We start from the raw sequence: 13,263 nt of genomic DNA, 5'->3' as shown, positions 1-13,263 counted from the left end.
TGCCTACAGCTTTTGTTCAGTCACACTGTAGTCTAACTACCTTCAGTGATTTTAGTGTACCGCTATCTGTGTGATCACGCTCCTCTTATCTATCGTGATGGTTTCTACAAACAAATTTACAAGAGACAGCAGACGCGAGCTCTGCTGTATCCATTCTCGTGAGTATCTCTCTCGTATACGTCTCCTCGACAATCGCCATAACTGGCTGCAGAGTGTCCTAACATTGGCAGCAATTAAATCATATTAGCTCTACTCTGGCACAGAGATATACTTTTGCACACAGCGCTGATGTCCACATCCTTTGTCGTAAAAGACACCAATTTATAATCCAACTCACTCTTATTGTCTCTTTTCACAGGTGGGAGAATGAGGAAGCTGCTTGAACATATTGTCTCCAAACTGTGCCAACATCCACTTCTGACGGATCGTAACCCTGGTAGTAAACCCCATCTCAACTCAGCTCAGGTTCCCTCTTCGCTAGAATCAAGAGAACGGCGTAGGACTTCACGGGCCTGTTTGATCCTCTTCCGCGATGCACCTCACCCACTCTGCAAATGTCGAAGATTCAGTCATGCCGCTTTCAGGGAGGGTACTGTGGCGGCGTCTCTGGCTCGTTGACAGCTCCCTGACCCTCTAAGGCACTGTCTCCCTGTCTCATCCTGTCTACACCACCTGCCAATCAAGTCTGCTCGCCGGGTTTCTCGCAGATCTCAATCTACCCCTGCGATCCACACATCTTTCGGCTAAAGAAACACCCAAGGCCACAAGGTCTAGTGCATAATAGATCACCCGAACTTGCTCGCCTGAAGTTTATCCGTCTAGCTCAATTTAACACTAAGTACTTCCAAAAACAAGACGCCATCCCGTCAGCGACTTAAGACCACGGACTACGGAGATGGCTCACGTACAGTGAGGACAAGTTATACCAGCGAACCTGGGATCACACCAAGAGTTCCCAACTGTATCCCTCGGTAAAGTCACCTTACAGCATCAGTCCATCTTGACATACCGTGCCTGTGCCTCTTAGGTATCAGATTGGCGCACTCGCACCCGCATGTTCTCGCAACTTCTGGCCTCTCTGTCTGTCTGCACCCATATCACATTCGGAATTACTCATCATAAACACACACTCATAAGACCAAGTTTAAAATCCCTTCATTTTCTTATTTGTCATTCTTTGACTCTCTTCTCTCATATCATAGTACCTCACAGTGAGAGGTTCTAGCAACCTTTGAACTCAGTCCCTGATGCTGCCTATCGACACTAAACAAGATGATTCACATAACAAAATCTCGCGCAACACTGATGATATCAGGGAGCTTTGTACGCTGCAGTCCCATCCAGCGCAGCCCCTTGGACTAGGCCTGTGTGATTCGGTTCTACTCTCAGGCACCGATTGTTGTTAGGAATGAGCAGGATGCGACGGTAGAATCCAGCCTTGCCTATGGGAGCTTTGTAGCTGATCATCAGGCAGCCTGCTCAGCCTGGACTTGGTTCTCAGCAAGATGGTGAGGAAGGAGGAGGATGGTAGAATCAGTTGGTTTTGAAGGGTTGGCTGACAAGTATGACTGATACAATGTGTGGCAGTCAATGCCCGATGACAGGAAGGGAAGCCAAAGTCTCGTACTGAAATATAAGTATCATGTGACCTCCAATGTCTTCTCCAAAATATCAGTGTGTCATAGGTCTGACATCAGTCATACTTAACTGTTATCTTTGTAATGGACAACTGTGTTCATACTCTGTTCAACAACATCTACTAAAAAAAGAAAAAAGAAAACAACAACAACAACAAAAAAAAAGATGTGCGCATTTGCCATAAGTCAAACACATGGGCTTAGCATTGACAGACAAGACTTGTCAAGCCTGTACTTACAATACTGTATAATGTTTTGTTTTTCTGAATGGATATTCTATAGATAAATGCTGTGGCATCTAAGAGCTACTGTGTGTGTGTGTGTGTGTGTGTGTGTGTGTGTGTGTGTGTGTGTGTGTGTGAAGCCACATGGAAATGCCTCACCATCGTGAAAGGAAGCGAAGTTTGAAAACTTCCCTGGGGAAAAAATGTGTGTTGTCTGATCCAAACGGGAGCCAACATTACAGTAAGCGTTCAGAAGTCCTCATGGTGGTGATCATGACTGCACCTTCAAAATTAGGTCTGTTTATTTATATGGTTACAAATAAAACGCAACCGTGTTATCTTGAAAAGAGACAACGTCATTACTTAATAAATGCTGATTTTACAGTTTAGAGTGAGCTGACCTTCAATGGTACAAAGAATAGCAACGATGTACACAGCTAATGTTTGCGTCAAAAAAAAAAAAAAAACCAATCCAGATTTGGCTGGGTGTAAAAGTTGCTGTCCTCTGTACCGAAAGATGCCTGTCTAATACCGCTCCACACTCAAAACATTTGTAGTGAAGTGTAGCTGGAGAGGTTGATAAAATGTTTGGGGAGCCATCCATTTCTTGTGAAATCAATTACCAAACACATTATCCAGTTTTGGCGCAGTTGCTTCCAAAGCGCTCCCAAAGACTATGTTCCCGGCAAGGACTATCGCTGTAAATGTTAAGACTTGAGTAAGGGGAGGACAAGCCAACAGGAGAAATGGGTGCGGTAAAGAATACAAAGAGAGAGCTGGGATGGATCGTGTGTGTGTGTGTGTGTGTGTGTGTGTGTGTGTTGACTGACCGTTTGTATTTCTTCCTCATTCTCTACTCGTGCGTCAAAGCATCCAAACGATTTAATTTGTGGTCCTTACTGTTGTGTCTTCAACTCTACATGTGAGTTTATCATGAGGGTGTTTAAAAAAAAAAAAAAAAAAAAAAAGCAACCTGCTTGGCTTGCCTCTCTATGAATCACAGCCAGGAGGTCATCTTGCTGTGTATCAGCAACTATGTTCTCAGTACAGCTATGTGACCTGAAGTGGCAGCTGCATGCAGAGCCACCAAAATAGCAAGGGCAAGAGCTTTCTGCTGGCTCCTCCGTCCCAGTCTCGCTTTCCCAGCTTTTTCCTCCCACTGAGCACCAGGCAACTGCAGAGCCAAGAAAGACCCAGCCCCACGCTCTGAGAATAAAGGCCGTAGGCCCACCACACCTTCCCTGTCCTCCCGGGGAGCCCGGGAGAGGAACATAAGAAGGAGGGCTCCGGGGACACTGTGAGGACGCACAGCGTGATAGGGGACGCAGGCCGCCCATTGCGGGGCAAGCACCGGCCCAGCGGGGATGCACACACCCCGGGACAATCTGGCCACCCCACCGGCACCCACACCCAGGGCTCTGGGCTCAGTCGGGAGAGGGCACGGCGGGATCGGGGCGCCCCGGATTCCAGGTACCTGGACCTTGCGGGTGCACGCCTCACCTGTGCGGGGCCGATCGGCACCCCGGCCTCCCCAATGCCCACGCCCCTCCCACGCCGTGCGCCCGGGACTCCTAGGGACCCCTCGGGGACGCCTAGGTCGGCCCTGGCCGCCACTCACTTTCTGGATCCGCTTCAGCGCCATGGGGCAGGCGGCGGGGGCTGCGGCGGGTCCGCGTGTCCCGGGCTGCCGCCTCGCGGGGCTGCTCCGTGTGCGCCCGGGCGCGGTGCGCGAGTGTGCGGGCGGCGGCGCCGGGCTCTTTTGTTTCCGCCTTCGCTGCTGGGAAGGAGCCTGCGCCCTCCCCGCCGCGCCCCGCCCGCCTGGCACACTGGGAAGTGTAGTTCCAGGCTTGGCCTCCTCGGCCGCCCGCGCGGACGTCGTCCGGTCACTCGTGGGTGACAGCTGAGGCCAGGCTGCTGCTCCCTGCAGCCCTCTGCAGAGCAAGGTGCCGAATCTGCAAAACCCGTACGGCAGGTGAGCTGTAGCTCTTAGGAGCTGCTGCGGTCCACGGGTCGCTCCTCCTCGCACAGACCCTGCAGCAGATCTTAACTTCCTTTGCAGATATTTCTGTCTCTTCTCCGCTGGCCCCTAGAGGCAAGAGGAATCTTCCTCGATTGCACTCCACCTTCTTTCTTGAGACAGGGTCTCACAATGAACACTGGGCTTCCCTTTTTGTTTTTTGTCTTCACCTCACAGCAATAGGATTGCTGTGGCTTCCCACACACCCAACCCTTACATGGTCTTTGGCATCCGAACTCAGGTCCTCAGGCTTGTGCTGCAAACAATTTACCCACGGAGCTGTCCTCCAGACCTTTCTCAATGCTCTGATCTTGCTTGCCCTTTGAACCATGACTTCTGAGCTTGACACCGGCAGCATGGGCTTTCGCTTTGGTCGGTCTCAGATTTCTCTGGCTTGGGTTTCCGACGACTAAAGTCAACCCATACCTTATCCGAAATGGTTTTGAATCCCACTTTGTTTCTCAAAACACTCGTTGCCCCTGGGCTTCAGCAGCGTCCACTGCCGCTGGGTCAGCCACGTCTGTGAAGTTCTCTTCTGGAGCTTTGCAGTGGTCCGCAGGAGACCATCCTTGTGCCCTCTGAACAAGCTAGAGCGGGGCTGCAGCCCAGAGGGGCTGGACTTTGCAGAGGTCCACTCAAGCGGTCCTGCTCTGTCTGCCCATTTGGTCCACTTCACTGTTTCCATCAGCTTCTCTTTCCCACGGCATGTACCTTTTGCTGCCTCGCCTCTACTTTGCAGTGTTCTTCCAGGTGCGCACATGTGTGTGTATACACTTGCTTGGTTACTTGTGGAGGCCAGAGTCACTCACTGGAACCTGGGGCTCACGCATTGGGCTAGGCTGGCCAGATATCTTCTGTCTTCACCTCCTCAGCACTGATTTTACACACAATCCTCATCATACCTGCATTTTTACATGGGCACTGGGGATGGAAATAGAGCCTTCATGTGTGCTGGTCAGCACTTTCGTGGCAGTGTCTTCCCATCAACCAGCCTTGTTATACTTCCTGTTTCACCTCCCCAAATGGCATTAATGCAATCCATCTTTTTTAGCTAGGGAAAAAAACCCTAGATTAACTCTTGTGTCAGATCATGGAACCTGGGGTCTCATGTATACTATAATAAGTACACAGTGAACCATTGTGCATACCCCAAAACCCAACTTGGAGATGTCAGGAAATACTCTTGGTCAAAGAGGTTTTTCTGGAAAACAACAGCCAGGCCCTGCCTTCTGCAGAGCTGTACAGAGGCTAGCTGGAAGTCTGAGCAACATCCTTGTGCTCTGGAACTAAAACACTACTTTTATGCTCTTCCGGGGTGCCCTTGAAAGTGGAGTCAAAGTCAGGCTCATGACTTAAATTCCAACACTTGGAAGCCAGAGGCAGGCGGATCTCAGTGAGTTCGAGGCCAGCCAGATCCATTATACAGAGAAACCGTGTCTGGGGTAGGGGGAGAAAGAAAGAAAGAACAAAAGTAGAGCCAGGGATGCTCAGTCTGGTCTTGGACCCTTGTTGCTTTTCATGTTGCATTTCTGTGCTGATGGCCTTCAGATGCCATGTCGGAAGTAAGGCCATGGTCATGTGCTACCATCATGGGAAAGCATCACTCCTGCAAGATGATTCAGTGGTTGGTACTGACCAACCCCACAGATAACAAAAGCACACCCTCCAGCATGGCTGTCGATAGGAAACTTTCATTTCAAAGTCACTGGGGGTTCAGGACATAGACATCAAGTTTTCTCTCTTCCAGGAGGTCCTATAGACTGCTCACAGAATCACTAATGGAATCACCCTCATGCTTAAAGATGTGGGCACCCAAAGCCCAGCTCTGTGCAAAATGCCCGCCACAATTTATCACCATGCTCCTTTCCAACTCCAGCTCACTTGCTGTCACTGATGAATGCTTTGTGGTTTTGTGCACCATCCATGGCATAGAAAGACTTCCTGTCATTTACTAGGTGAACTCCTGCATATCCTAGACATAACACATCAAAGCACACCCCAGGAGAGTTTCCTCTGTCTATCCACCAAGGTGGGGAGGAGAAAAGCAAAGGGGAAGAAAAGGAAGAGAAGAAAGGAGAGGGAAGGGAAGGGTCTTAGGGTTCCCTACAGGAACAAATCTGGTATAGGGAATATATACTAAAGGGAATTTGTTAGATCCGCATACAAGTCATAGTCCAGGAAGTCCAACAATGGCTGTCCCACACTAGAGAGTCCAAGAATCCAGTAGTTGCTCAGTCCATGAGGCTGGAGGTCTCAGCAGTCTCAGTCTGGTTATGCTCCTGGATTCCTGGAGAGCTGCTGAACTTCGATGCATGTTAGAAGTCCAAAGGAGTTGGTTCTAATATTGCTAAAGTGCTGTGGATGACTGACTGATTGATAAATAAAGTGCTGATTGGCCAGTAGCCAGGCAGGACGTATAGGTGGGATAAGGAGAGAGGGGAATTCTGGGAGTGGAAGGCTGAGGCAGAGAGATGCTGAGAAGCATGATGTAAGATACTGGTAAGCCATGAGCCACGTATAGATTAATAGAAATGGGTTAATTTAAGATAGAAGAACTAGATAACAAGAAGCCTGCCACAGCCATACAGTTTATAAGTAATATAAGCGTCTGAGTGATTATTTTATAAGTGGGCTGCGAGACTGCTGGGGCCTGGTGGGACCCATAGAGAAACTCTCCAGCAACACTAAAGGAACAGGAGAGTTTAATTGCCAGCAAGGATAAGGGCAAGCAGGGGGAACCAGTAGCCTTCTTTCATGTCCTTTTATCTAGGCTGCCACCAGAGGTGCAGCCCACGTTTACGGTGGGTCTTCCTCCTTCAAATAATCTGGCTAAGAAAATCCCTCACTTGAGTGCCCCACAGCTTTTATTTTAGTTGATTATCCAGTCAAGCGGACATCCAAGATTAGCTAGCACAGAAGGAAGGGGAGTGGGGTCAGGGGAAAAGAGAGAAGAGAAGAGAAGAGCTGATTCACAGCCAGTGCACCTTCTGTCCCTATGTGAATGGAGGGACAGAGTACATGACATTCTTCCACAGAAATCAGGACAGGTCTCACACTGAAGAGCCAGTGCTTACTAAACAAGGAGTGAGTGAGGAGAAGACACCATCATCACCATGCTTGGTCCCAGGCCCTGCGGAGAATACATGTGGTGTCTCCTCAAGCAGGTAATTTTCAAACTGCAGTGTGCAGATCTGAATGCCTAATAGAATAAACAGAGAGTTTTTAGAAAAGACCAGTGTGCGGGCCTCCAGGAAGACTTCCCGAGGCAAGTGGCAGGCTGTTTCTAAAAGGAACTTCTTTCAAATCAGTGATGCTTGCATTAGCGTGTTCTCCAACGGCAATGTGGACCACAGGTGCTTACATCCTTGCTCGGGGGTGGGGTCCAAAGAGTGGTGTTTCTAACAAATCCCCTGAGATGTTGCTGCTGCTGGGTCTGGACCACAGGGTGATGCTCACTGCTCTGGATCTTTGCAGTTCCAGAGATGGTCCGTGGGGCAAGCAGCCTCTGCATCACTTGAGGAATTGTCTTGAGCCCAACAGCAGATGCGCTTTTGACCTTGCAGTTGAGTAAGAATCTAGTTGCTTTTCTCATTGATGTAGCAATGGCAATGTAAGGGTTTATTTTCGCTTACAGTTTGAGCAAAGTTATTTTGGGTGGAAGGCGTGGAGGCAGGAGAGGGCAACTGGCTATATTGCATCCACAGTCAAGAAGCAAGAGTGTGGTGATATTTTGTTTGCGCTCTAACAAATAAAGCTTGCCTGGAGATCAGAGTGCGGAGCTAGCCACTAGTTAACCATGGAAGCCAGGCACTGGTGGCACACACCTTTAATCCCAGCACTTAGGAGGAGGAAGCAGGAAGACCAGGAGTTCAAGGCTACCCTGAGTTACTCCAGATTGATCCAATCTGAAAGAGAAACTGAGCCAGGTGGTGGAAGCTCACGCCTTTAATCCCAGCACTAGGGAGGTGGAGACAGTAATACAAAGTGGGAGGAGACAGGAGCTCATCCCTCTTTTCCTTCTAAGGATTCTTAGAGGTGAGAAGTCTCTCTAGTGGCTGGCTGCCTTGCTTCTCTGATCTTTCAGCTTTTACCCCAATATCTGACTCTTTTTTTTTTTTTTATTAAGACCAATTAGAATCCATGCTAAAGCAGAAAGAGCATGGCTTTCTCCTTGTTATTCAGTCCAAGACCCCAGCCTGTGGGGTGTGCTGCCACATTCAGGGTAAACCTCCCTCCTCCGTTAAACCTTTCTAGAAACAACCTCATAGCTGTGCCTCGTGCTGTGCGCCCATTGTGATTCTAAATCTAGTTAAATTGACAATGACTGGGGGATGACTCCGTGGATGAAGTGTTTCCCATACAAGCAGGGAGCCCTGGGTGTGAGTCACAGCTCTTTTATAAGCCCGGCATGGTCCTACATGCCTATAGTCTCAAATAGAGGCAGAAATGTCAGGGGTTCAAGTTCACCTCATCTTTGGATACATAGTGAATTCAAGATTACATGAGACCCTGTCTCCAAAAAAAAAAAAAAAAAAAAAAGACTTCAACATAAGGACAGGGTCCAAGGACCTATTACTACTTGAGACTTGACCCATACATAGAGGGTTGTCCTTTGAAAATATGCCAGAAATGTATACTCTTAGGACAAAGCTCAGACCTTTCAAGTCATGCTAAGCACATAGGATCTGCAGTTTCAATGCCCAGCACCATAAACACACAGGGACACACACAGAGAGACTAACTTAATGAACTATCTTTTATTTTTTGGTTTTTTGAGACAGGGTTTCTGTGTGTAGCTTTGGTGCCTGTCCTGGAACTCACTCTGTAGACCAGGCTGGCCTCAAACTCACAGAGATCCGCCTGGCTCTGCCTCCCGAGTGCTGGGATTAAAGGCATGTGCCACCGCCGCCTGGTGAACTATCTTTTTTTAAAGGCAGCCAGTATTGGCAAGATCAGGGAGTGTCTGCCTCATGCATCACTGGTGAGAATATGAAATGGTGGGGTTTCCTCTAAACACTAAACACAAAGTCACCAAGAGTAGTGAAGATGACCAACCATGAAAAACCTTGCCCACTGAGTGTTCACCCTGGCATTTTTCATAATGAAAATGCATAAACAAAAGTCCAACTCGCTGCTCAATAAAAATAAGCTATGTGGTCTGCTGTAGTGGAGAATATTATTTTGCAATAACATGGAATAAATGTTCCAGTGTGCCAGTGAGGAGTCCAGTCACAGGAAAATTACATACTTGGTGATCCTGTGTATGTGAAGTGTCCAAATGGGTTGACAAGTAGATTAAAGGTTGCCAAGGTTCTGGGAGGAGGCCTGGACATGTTTAGAAGGGACTGGGTGTGGGACTTGTCTGGGGATAATGAAATTGTTCTAAAATTAGATTATAGCTATTGTTACAGAACTCTATGCTTAAAATCATTAAATTGCACGCGAGCTTCAGGATGCATAATTATATCTCAATAAAACTGCTACAATGGAAGGATGTTCTAGGCACACTCGGACTTGAGTCTTTAGGTGTCAGGACACTCACTCCTTTTCCTAGGTTCTCCCCAGGGCCAGCCCTATCTGTAGCGTTCTCCAAGTTTGTTGTTTTGTACTTTCATCTAAGTAAGAAAGGAACGAAGAGCCCAGAATCCCTCACCTCAACCAACATCTGTAAAACAAGAAGAGCCCCGACCATGCACTGGAAAATCTGTGATCACGTTTGAGAAAACCCCAGTTGAAGCTGAGAGTACAAGGCGGGAGAGGGGGGGTCTCGGGGAGGCACATGCACTGGTTCAGCCCAGCCCAGGCACAGGGAACCCCCAGCAGCTCAGCTCTGCAGGCTCCCCCAGCCTCAGTTCTCTGGACCCTGACTCAAGAGGTCCCAGACAGAGTGAATGCTGGGTCTTTGTGTGTGTACACTTCCATGTGTGTGTGTGTGTGTGTGTGTGTGTGTGTGTGTGTGTGTGTGTGTGTGTGTGTAGGAGGGGACAGAGCTCTGGGGGAGCAGAAAGGGTGTGGGGTTCGGCCTTTGTGATGGAAGGAGAGGGAGTTTGTGGGAATGAGGGTGGTGTAGGGGGAGGACACTCTTGAAGGAGTCCGTCACCACATCTTCCCTGTCTTTGTCTCTCGGTGGGTTGGTCACACCTGGACTGAAGTGGTCTCCATTATCTTCACTGGAAAGGTTCGATCTGTCCTTCTCCGGTGGCACAGGCCAAGGCAGCAGGGTTGCCTTGCGTGCATGTGTGTGGAGGCCAGAGGTCAAACTTGGGTGTCTTCTCCTGTCACTCTGCGACTTGTTTTTTTAAAGCAGGCTTTCCCACGTTTGACTGGAACTGGCTGGTTTGGCTAGGCTAGACAGTCAATGCATTCATCCAAGGTGAGCAGCCTGCCTCTGCCTCCCTAGTGCTGGAGTTCCCAATTCAGACTCAGGTTCTGAATCTTGTTAGGTTGAAGCATCTCCCCAGGCCTGGATGCAGGATCTTGACGGAATAATGAAACTGAATGAAGGAGACTGAAACAGTTAGAGAAACCTTCGAAGAGGATCATTGACCAAGCAGAAGAGGCGACTGACGAGCTCTCTGGAACCAGGCAAGGTGTTACCCACCAAGATACACCTACTTGATGGAGTCAGCGGCATGTGGGCATTTTTCAAGGACCTTGGAGGAAATGGCATGGTGACAGAGTCAGATGTCCAAGAGACTACAGTCAACAGGATGTGTGCCTGGAGTCCAGGCTGTACAGCTACGGCCAGGAGAGGCCAGCGGAGGGAGTCTGAGCTGCCAGTTCTGCCCCCAGCCCGGCCCTCTCTGAAACAGAAGCCACTTGGTTTGTGAGATGGGTTTTGCATCTCCTTCATCTGGCCTCGTTGGAGAAGTGTCTGTCTGTCTGTCTGTCTTTGCAAATGCGAGAACCCCTTAGTTAGTGTCTCCTCTCAGAGACTGTGCTGCCTAGCAGTTATCCATGCGTAGAGCAGGCTACCCCGAAGTTGTCTCCACCCCTGGCTCCTTTCTTTGGGTTGACAAGAACCTCCCATTTGTCCTGGGACAGCTCTTAGTTTCCGGGCCATGCCCGGCCTTCCTATACAACAGAGCCCTTTCCTGCTTGTGGTTTACAGGTCCCAGAGTGGTAAAACCAGAATCCCCAGGAGGCAGGGCTTTAGCAGGAGAGCTGGGAATGGCTGGTAACAGGTGTTTGGCTCCCGTAAGTACAAGCATCATTCATCGCCCATGTGTTACCGACAGCTGTCGGGGGTGTTGGCTCTGGATCCCTGCACTGTCAGCTGCAGGCCAGAAGACTGGGGGAACTTCCTTGGGGAGGGGCCCTCTGCTGTCTCCTTAGAGCCAGTGTTGACTGGGGCCCTATTTGAAATTGGTACAGAACAGCAGAGAGACTCTAACCGAGACCCTTCTAAGGAGCAACAGCTTCCTTCCGGAGTGCTCCTGCCCTGTACACCTCACATTTCTCTTGAAACTGCTCCTGTTTGTGACTTCTTTTCTTTTTCATTTTATTTTATTTTGAGACAGGGTTTCTCTGTGTAACAGCCCTGGCTGTCCTGGAACTTACTCTGTAGACCAGGGTAGCCTTGAACTCACAGAGATCTGCCTGTCTCCGGCTCCTGAGTGCTGGGGTTAAGGGCGTGCGCCACCACGACGTAGCAGTTCTTTTCTTTCTGATGTTAAAACAAACAAACAAATAAAATAAAACCCAACCAAATAAACAGTTTTGAGCACTGAATAGCTAGCCAACTCGCGTTTAAATATCTTTTGGTTGTCTTTTGTTTCATTTCCCTTTTGTTTTTATGCATTGATTTTTATTTTTCTCTACTTGATGAAGTCTGAGAAGGAAGAGCAACCTGTGATCCTAACTGTAATTCACCTAAGAAAGTTGTCACGAGGGAGGTGTGGTGGTGTATGCCTGTGATCCCAACGTGAGCGAGGTAAAGGCTGGAGAGCCAGGGGTTCCAGGCCACCCTTGGCTACAATTGAGACCAGGCTAGGCGAGAATGAGTCCCTTTGTCAAAAAACGAACAAAGAGAGGAAAGGGGGAGAAGTGGAAGGAAAGAGGGGTGAGTTCTATCTAAGGGGCCCTTCTCACACAGGGCTGATGCCTTGCCCATCTTCGGCAGAGTACTCAGTGGACAAGCTCCGGACAGTCCACTCTGAGGCAGCGGGTACTTTCTGACAGACCCAGGATGTGAAGACCGGACACTGGGACTGGGTGGTGAGGGTGGACCAAGCTTGAGGTCCAGCCCTCTGGCTTTCTACAGTCTTTGGAAGGATTGGAGACACTGGCTTAACAGCATCAGCCCCTTGCCCGAGAGAGAGAGAGAGAGAGAGAGAGAGAGAGAGAGAGAGAGAGAGAGAGAGACAAGAGAGAAGAGGTAATTTAGTTCACCCTGCAGCAGCGTGGAGGGCTTGATGCTTGTTCAAAGACATTATTACAAAGCTTGGATTCATAGGGGAACTTGTTAGAGAGAACGTCTTCTGGGCTCGGTCAGGAAAGTGCTTATCTCACAAACATTAGGCCCCGAGTTCAACCTCCAGAACTCACATAAAAAGGGTAGGAGTGGTGATGCGCACTTACAATCTCAGCCCTGGGAGGCAGATCCCTGGGGCTTGCTGGCCAGTCAGCCTAGCCTACTAAGCAGTTCTAGACCGGTGAGAGACCCTGTCAAGGAATAAGGTGTCTGATGACTGAGGAAGGAGACCTGAGGTTGAGTTTTGGTTTCCACACACATGTGAACCCACGTATACATGCATGTATATACACACATACTCATATACAGAGACACAGAGAGAGTGAGTGTTGGGCGCTTCTAATACTTAAACAAGATTGGAAAGGTTTGGAAACCACTGACTTGACCCACAATCTTTGTTATTTCCAGTTCCACTAACAATTTCTCCAAGACCCGTAAGTCTTGTGACCTCCACAGGAATTTTCAGGGCTGTTAAGTCTTTTTCTTTTTTAATGTGAATCTTCGTGCTGGGGTTGTGGTATAAATCCTCCTGTGAGGGCCTTTCAACCTGACCCTCACACTGGGTCACTCTGAGACTGCTTCCTCTGTGGAACCATTACATAAATAGCTGTCTAATAGTCTTTGGTGCTGTGAATGATTCCCCACATTGCTCATTCTTAGGGTCATACAGGACAATATATTGCAATTTACCAAAAGAGGGATGTTTGTAACTTTGACCCCCCAGTGTAAGTTGTAATAAGCAGGTTAATTCTATGAGAGTTGTTGAACAAGTCTACATGACACACAGCCCTTTAACAAACCCACTTCCAAGATCCCTGAGTCATAGCTGGCTGTGTTTGCCGCAAAGCCGAGCAGGATCTAATTATAGGCAATAGATGCAGGGCTGACTTTATCATCAATTAAGAAAGAGGG

General features: G+C 48.8%; 1 protein-coding gene across 1 annotated transcript in view; it reads right to left on the bottom strand.

The window, feature by feature from the left end:
- Ube2d1 (ubiquitin conjugating enzyme E2 D1) overlaps nt 1-3,632 on the bottom strand; it is a 33,232-nt gene extending 29,600 nt beyond the window's left edge. The window contains exon 1 of the mRNA XM_028877265.1: nt 3,480-3,632. Within this exon, the coding sequence (XP_028733098.1) occupies nt 3,480-3,503 (24 nt within the window). The 5' untranslated portion in view covers nt 3,504-3,632. The remainder of the gene's footprint in view (nt 1-3,479) is intronic.
- Nucleotides 3,633-13,263: the final 9,631 nt, after the last annotated feature.

Source organism: Peromyscus leucopus, chromosome 16_21, assembly GCF_004664715.2.
Source record: "Peromyscus leucopus breed LL Stock chromosome 16_21, UCI_PerLeu_2.1, whole genome shotgun sequence".
NCBI classification, from domain to species: domain Eukaryota; kingdom Metazoa; phylum Chordata; class Mammalia; order Rodentia; family Cricetidae; genus Peromyscus; species Peromyscus leucopus.
Note: the sequence above shows the minus strand (reverse complement) of the source record. Positions and strands in the feature narration are given on the sequence as shown.